The following is an 8,149-nucleotide window of genomic DNA, read 5'->3' on the forward strand; positions in this document are numbered from 1 at the left end:
CAATGCGAATCAACAGCCCATTACAGAAAATGCCTGAGATTTAATGTCTGTGACTCTAAAATCAGGCTCTTTCGATATAAAAGCTTAATGACCTATAACTCCAGTATTGCTTTCAGGTCACAAGTTGACAACTACCCCCAAAGTTTCAAAGTAACATCTTGGGAATGATTGCTCACAGTTTTCAATGGTAATTTTGGTTTCATTACAAGTAACTCCCCACCTGAATTAAGATGTACCAGCAAGCGCTATTATAAACGATACCATAGGCATAACAAAAGATATCCATTGTAGTGCACATGCTTTACTAAAATAGACCTTGGTTCAAAGGGTTCACAAGAGGAACAGATAAGGAGAGTTTCTAATGTTAAGTTGTTTCAACTGCAGACGTCAAACTTTAAATGTAATGTCATTTTTTATTCATTTGCTTATATGTGTGTACTGAATGTCTCAGCATCTAAATTTACTCTGTTAGTAATGATATAGTTAAATAATTGATTTGTTTATTTAGTACACCTCCCCGTGTTCTGAAATGGTATCTTTGTTCAGCTTTTGAATTCCTGAGACTTAGAAATATGAGAGCAATGAGATCACTGTTTTAGTAGGTGCACAATAGCAGATGGGGTGAGCTAATGTCAACTTGATTGGTCGCCCTGTTCCTCTGTGATCATCAATCGTCACATAAAAGGAGAGGTTTGCAACATTCTTCAAGCAACTCCTCAGTGGTTGCAGCATAATACAGGATTAGGATAACAGCTACGATAGCTTGTGGTACCTCATCTGAGAGCTGACTACTGCACACAAATCGAGGGAAAGATGGCCACATTTATTCAAGTAAGTAGAAACTTATTTAGGGAGACAATAGTTAAATGTCAGTCTATCTTTGATTTTCTATTTATGACTCATACTTTAGTCAACAATCTGCTTAATTTATTGTCAGAGAATCTTGGTAATAATTTTCCAGCTGAGCTGCCATAAATATCTTATCTAATTAGGTGCAATTTAAAATGTTCATTGCAAACATGATGTTATCCAGTTAACAAGGCTCTGGTGTTCATTATAACTTCTCTTTCTCTGACAATTTTTCTCCCTTTGCTTCATCCTCTGTAGGTATTGATTGCTAGTCCCTTGGCCATTTATTTGGGTTGAGATGGTGAATATTGGCAGGCTATTCAATATGGTAGCAGTGAGGAGGACATCACAGCGAAGCCTGTGCCTGTCCTCACCAGATGTCCACAAGTGCTGTTTCTCACAGGGGTCAATGCCTCATTCACCCCTCCCTAAAGGCAGACACATTATACCCTATTGTGGTATACCTATGACTATCCAGTACCAGTGAACTAACACAACATTGTCTGTGCATTGAATAGAGGGTCTTCCTGACCGCTGCTCATGGTGTTTATTGGTTGAGGCGATGAGGGGGCACTATCTGAATTTTGCTTTGTCATATTTTTCAATTACTTAAAACATCTAATTTTAACAGAACTAAGCTTGTTTTTTCTAATGCAGGTCAGAAAATAGCAAGTTGGGTGAGCTAGTCTCTTGATAACTTCCAAGAAATTAATCCTATTTTTAAGGGAAATCTATAAAGGTGATTTTCTATAGCTGGTCATTCACTTTCCCATTTAAACAAAAAATAAACAGGGATACATGGCTTGAAAGGGTGCCAGAATTAACTTCATTAATAATCTTCAAAAGAAAATTGGTTGGATACTTGAAAGTAAAAATTTTGCAGGGTCGTATGAGAGTAAAGAGCCACCACAGACACAATGGGCCAAATGGCCTTGTTCTGTACTCTAAGATCTTATGATTCTCTGCTATTCCCTATGATTTTGTTCATTGACATGTGCACCATTTGTCACCATCAGAAGATAAGGTAATATTTATCAGAATTGAAGAGGGCAAATGGTCTGTTTTAGAGTTATATTAATTCTTGTCATTCTGCCATCAACATGGTAAGATTTAATTTCTGTTCCTTCTACATGCAACCTAAGTTAGGTTTTAATTTTTAATCATCTTCTGCTAGGCCAAGTGTCTCTTGATTTCAAGAGTTGGTCTTCCCAAAACTGTGCCAGAAAAGCGCAAGCTTGGCAATAATTGGACAGGATTCACTTTCCAATTTTCACTCATCCTTCATGAGTATGTTTTGCCTTTTCTCAGCTTGTGCAGCTCAGCTTGGCAACTCAACTAAGTGAGAGATACAAATGACCAACTTTGCTACTCTTAATCTACAAGCATAAATGGTGCTCCATAGCTTAGAACTTTTTGCACATTTTAATTCAAGTGTGTATGATATTGATGTATATATGTCTTTGCCAATAGCATTAAAACCTCACAATTATTATCTGGCTTGACCTAACATTGAAAATCTCTCAGTAACATTGATGTGAGTATTAATGTGTTTGCTTTACAGTATGCTTCATGCTGCAACAACAGCAGAGCTCTCCAGCTGCTGGGAATAGGAAGGAACAACTGCCTCTCCATCTTCTCCTACCCCCCATACATCACATGCCCACGTCAACCACTGCCTTATAAAGGGCCAGAAATAACGATGCGCCACATCAGTCAAGTGATTCGTTGCCTACGCCAATTGAGGGCTCGGGATGGGAGAGAGGTACAGATCTCCAATACTACCAGGTAATTGCTATCTACCTTAGAGGCAGTGAAAGATCACTAACATACAGTAGAGAATAGACAGGAAGTTGGATGAGTTAAGCTCTTGGTAAAATACAAACATAGGTAATACCACAGTGAGTCAATGACACTAAATCCAATAGCATATTGGCAGTTAGCTGAACCTTGCATTTAAAAAGTGCCTTTAACACACCTTAAGGTGTTTCAGAATAAGTGACAGAGGAGATATCAAGAAAGGTGGATGAAAGCTTGGTTTAAGAGGTAAGTTTTAAAGAAGGTGATGGAGATGATGAGTTGGAGAGGTTTAGGGAAATAATTACAGAGCTTAGGGTCCAGACAGCCAAAAGAATGGACACCAATGATGGAGCAAAGGAAATTGGGGATATGTAAGAGACCTAAATTGCAAGAAGGCAGAGTTCTGGTTGGGCTGGCAGGCTGGAGGATGTTACAGGCAGGGAGAGCACCATGGAGGGATTTATTCACAAGGATGAGAAGTTTATATGAGGCATTGGTGCACTTGGAACTGAGATATATTAAAAACCTGTATTTACAGAGGAGGTACAATATTGCAGAAGGTAATACCCACCTGGATACTGGAAAATCATGGACTGAAATACTCAGTCAGCGCCAGTCCATGACATTGTTCATTACAGTGAAGAGGTTGTGGAATTGATCTGAAACTGGTTTGAAATCATGTCCCTCTAATCGTAATGGAGCTGTTCCAGGGTGCACTAGTGTGCACTTAGTTATTTCAACATTGACAGTAACTCCTACTATCAATGTTAAATTAACAATCAGAAATCCCAGCCTAGGCACTCCAGGCAGTAATAAAACTTTAGACATTAGCTAAAAAGGTTGTATTTCCTTTAAGGCATGGGGGTATATTTTGAATTAAATTCCAATACGTGTGGTATGGCTAGTTCTCCTATGGTTCAATGAGCAGGATGATCGCAGTTTTAATATCTCACCTATGCTGATTAGGTATTGGTTCCTAACTGCTGCAGTTGGCCTCAGTATCTCCATTGAAAGCTTAAATAGAATTTCCATTCCTGAGCACTGTCAGGAGATCAGAGTATCTTGGATTCAAGTTCCAAAGGTGCTTCCTCCACCCCAACCCCTTCATTAAAAAGGTTTGCAATTCTCACCGGCAAAGCTCCTACATCTATAATAATTGATTGGGTGAGGTACTAGTAGCCAGTACCCTCGGAACTACCTCAACATCACCTACCTGTCCCTGGTATTAGTCCAGTAAACCTTCTCTGAACTGCTTAGACCACATTTACATCTTTTCTTAAATAAGGTGACTGGTACTGTACTCAATCCTCCAGATATGGACTCATTAATGTCCTGTATAACTGAGGTATAACCCTCTAGTTCTGTAATCAATTCCTCTCACAATAAATAATAACATTCTATTGTTTTCCTAATTACTTGCTCTATTTGTATATTAGCCTTTTGTGATTCATGCACCAGGACACCCAGATTCCTATGCACCTCACAGTTCTACAATCTCTCACAATTTAGATAATAAGTTTTTTTATTCTTCCTGCCAAAACTTACAATTTCACATTTGCCTACATTATACTTCATTTGCCAGATTTTTGCTGAAATACTGAACCTATCTCTGCCCTTATGTTGCTTCCATATGTCCTCTTCACAATTTACTTTCCTACCTATATTTGTGTTGTCAGCAAATTTAGAAACCACACCTTCAATCCCTACACCCAAGTCATTTCTATAAATTGTTAGAACTTGAAGCTCCTGCACTGATCTCTGTGGCATACTACTCGTCATATCCTGCCATTGATCCCAATATGTTAGCCCCTACACCGTGAGCTTTTGTTTTACTTAATAACCTTTGATGTGACACTTTATCAAATGCCTTCTGGAAATCTAAGTGCAATACCTCCACTGGCTCCCCTTTATCCACAGCACATGTGACTCCTTCAGCTTGATGTTAAAACTGGCAATGAATGCTTGCTTTCATAGTTATTATTGGGAACTTTAGATGGAGGAGAGTCCTCTTGAAAGTGATAGGTGTTTAAAAAAAGTGGACTTCAGGACAGAAAGCTCCTTCACAAACCAATCCTATCTTAAAATCATTCACAATATAATGAAATGTGAGAAATATATGTTCAACAATCTTCCTGAGGAAGCAGCGTGTGACAGATTTTCTGGCGTGTTTGTATCTTCCAGATCTTCCATTGAGAGTTCACAAGCTGCCCCAAGCCATTCTGTCCGAAGTAAGGACAAACGATACGTCTCCTGTTTCAGAAAACGCCGCAACATCAAACTGGTTGGATGAAACATGGAGGTAGACAACTCTCCAGTCAGACCCTCATGTAGGGAGGAACCACTGGGAGTTGTACTGTGCTCTTCATGCTCGCTATCATTGCCCAGCAACCATATCAAGATGAGTAGTTGGCTTTCTTGGAGGATGCAACAGATGAGCCTTAGAGCTGACGGATTTTCTGGTGTGTTTCTGTGTTGACGTGCCGTGAATTTTCATTGTAGGTAGCGCAATTTAAAACCTTATCGAAGACAGTTCTTGAGACTTCTGGGTTGACTCTGTGACCTGCGCCTCAGGTACTGAAAGCGACATTTTTATTGGAATTAAATGAGTTAAATATCAGACTGGAGTTATATTGTGCTCTTTGCAAACTCAGGAGGGTTCAGATCTTGGGGCTTTAGTAGTCTCGTTTAGTCGCACTGACACTTTTCACTGCACTTAAAACATTTTTGTAGCAATTTAAAAACAGTGTATAACTCCAGCCTTAATAATCATGCTGCAATTTCTACCTGACAGTAATTATATTGAACGCTTCAGTGCTAAGAATGAAATGAGTCTGCCATCCATCTGGAATCTTAATCTCCTTGATGGAAATATACAGCATTTCCACTCTGAAACACCTTTCTTTAATTATAACTGCCTTTCCTGCTTCATTAGTCTTTAATTAGAATTTTTACCCAATGTGCTTGCTTCTTCTTAATTGCATGACCGATATTTGTAAATTTTTAGGAGAGTGATGGCTGAAGATTACACATAATTTAACAGCACCATAAACTGACCTTCCACACTTTAATAACAATTGATATGTAATTTTAGTGTTGTAACAGAGCATGTCTAATAGCTGTGAAAATAATAATAAAGGGCTGTGCTCAAAGTGGCTGAAATGTTATATATATTTGTACCTTACATAGAGACATTTTTACAATGGGGTAAAAAAACGTATTTTAAGCAACCATGTTGTCAATTACATGCATAAGAAGCTGGGGGTGTTTTGATGACTCCTCACAATCTGCTCATTAAAAGATTTTTAGCTCCAATAAGTTGGCTGATGATATGATTTCTCACTGATGTGGGGTACTATCGGTTTAACTCTAACTTTAGTTAATTTATTAATTTTTATGGGAAGGAATCTTTCCCCAGCCAAGTGTTTTGGAGCACACCCAATTCAAGACATTCTTTCTTCATAATGTGCCTTTTCAGTCACAGAATCACAGAATCCTTGCAGTGCAGAAGGAGGCCATTCAGCCCATTGAGTCTGCACCCATCACAGTCCCACTAAGTCTCCATCCCCATAACCTCATGCATTCACCCTGACACTAAGGGACAATTTACCATGGCCAATGCACCTAACCCCCACATCTTTGGACTGTGGGAGGAAACCGGAGCACCTGGAGGAAACCCATGCAGGCTGGGGGAGACTGCAAACTCCACAAAGACAGTCACTCAAGTCGGCAATCGAACCCTGGTCGCTGGTGCTGTGAGGCTAACCACTGTGCCACTGTGCAGTCCTCTAAATATCTCCAAAGACTTTCTACCCAAAGTAATCACCGATTTGAGTTATTAATGTCACATGTATCAGTATACAGTGAAGAGTATTGTTTCTTGTGTGCTATACAGACAAAGCATACCTTACATAGGGAAGGAAAGGAGAGTGTGCAGAATGTAATATTGTGGTCATAGCTAGGGTGTAGAGAAAGATTGACTTAATGTGAGATAGGTCCATTCAAAAGTCTGATGGCAACAGGAAAGAAGCTGCTCTTGAGTTGGTTGGTAAGTGATCTAAGACTTTTGCATCTTTTTCCTGAGGGATGAGGATGGAAGAGAGTATGCCCGGGATGCGTGGGGTTTTTAATTATGCTGTCTGCTTTACCAAGGCAGCAGGAAGTGTAGACAGTGTCAATGGATAGGAGGCTGGTTTGAGTGATGGACTGGGCTTCATTTATTAGTTTCTTGTGATCTTGGAGCAGGAGCCATACCAAACTGCTAATGTTACTAGTGGACAGTTGAGTCACAGATGGAACCTTGGCTCAATAGACCGTGACTTTTTTTTGTGTAGCAATATAGATGAACAGTCATGGGACTTAAGTTTGAACAAAAAAAATTCATTAAAGTTGAAGAAATGTACTATAATACAATATTCCTACATTTTCACAGATGTACACAGATTAAGGACAACATAAGTTGCAAAATATATCTTATACCATAAGGTTCTCAGTACATACACAGCTCCTATAAACCAACAGTGGTGAGACCCATCACAGTCTGAAACCAAGTGGCAAACTCCACCCGATACAATCTCTGTGGATTTCTCATCAAATCCCCACAGATGTTTGTCACACTATGAACTAACTTATCTCACTGGATCTCTGACTTCCGTGCAAGTGTTTCCAAACTCCACTCTTTAAAAACATGCCTTAGAATCTTCTCCCAGATAACGCTATCTCTTGGATGCCTTCACCAAGGACTCACTTGCAGGATTTCAATCCCTGTTTTCAATATCACTCTGCCTTGGATTGCTATGTGTATTCAAGCTTCCATTAAATCTTTCAGGTACCCAGACACAAAAATAGAACCGCTGTGCTGGACTGGCAATAAGGTGTCACTTATCTTAGGATTATTTCAGCTCTCTGACTTCTCGCTAGCCGACTTCACCAGGCCTGCACCTTTTAGCTCTATCTTTAACTGGGAGCACCACTGTGTCCCTTTCTTTAACTTCAGTGAACAGTACTTTGTTCAGATTCCAGTTCTTTGTCCCTTTGACTTCAGTCTTCTTCGGATTTCTCTTTCATTCCTTGGTTTCTAGAACTATTTGTTCTTTTTGCTTTTGGGACTTGCTTTCTGCCCCTTACTCCATTGTCCTGCCTCTCCGGTGGCAGTTTCTGTGAGAGCTTCTCAAGTATCTGATTGCAACTGAACCACAGGTGCTTGTGCTTTTTAGTGTGGGTCCCGGTTTCTAAGCAACTGCCCAGTCATTTCACATCATAAACTTTTGATTGCAATCCAGGCACAGTTTAAAGTGAAACCAAAATCCTCAGGTATGCAGGCACCTTTGCTTAACATGAAGATAACTAAAGTTTTAACCATTTCTTACACAGAAGTACAAAATTACTTAAAGCTATACCTTGTTTCTAATGCGCTCAAATACAAATATAATCACTTAAGACAGCATGATACACTTAAGTACTGGAATGTCAACCTGGATTGTATGGTCAAGTTTCTAGAAATGAA

General features: G+C 39.5%; 1 protein-coding gene across 1 annotated transcript; it reads left to right on the top strand.

Moving 5' to 3' along the window:
• Positions 1 to 697: 697 nt before the first annotated feature.
• Positions 698 to 5,263, top strand: LOC145342579 (uncharacterized). The gene is made up of 3 exons (XM_080188132.1): positions 698 to 831; positions 2,411 to 2,634; positions 4,828 to 5,263. The coding sequence occupies exons 1-3, from the start codon at positions 814 to 816 to the stop codon at positions 4,934 to 4,936; spliced, it is 351 nt and encodes a 116-aa protein (XP_080044258.1). The 5' UTR covers positions 698 to 813; the 3' UTR covers positions 4,937 to 5,263.
• The last annotated feature ends 2,886 nt before the right edge of the window (positions 5,264 to 8,149 follow it).

Source organism: Carcharhinus amblyrhynchos, chromosome 4 (assembly GCF_965287045.1).
Source record: "Carcharhinus amblyrhynchos chromosome 4, sCarAmb.v2.hapA, whole genome shotgun sequence".
NCBI classification, from domain to species: domain Eukaryota; kingdom Metazoa; phylum Chordata; class Chondrichthyes; order Carcharhiniformes; family Carcharhinidae; genus Carcharhinus; species Carcharhinus amblyrhynchos.

Excerpts from the sequence above, each read along its gene's own strand:
- LOC145342579 (XM_080188132.1), top strand. Across the intron at positions 2,635-4,827 it reads CAGATCTCCAATACTACCAG|ATCTTCCATTGAGAGTTCAC; the intron begins GTAATTGCTATC and ends TGTATCTTCCAG.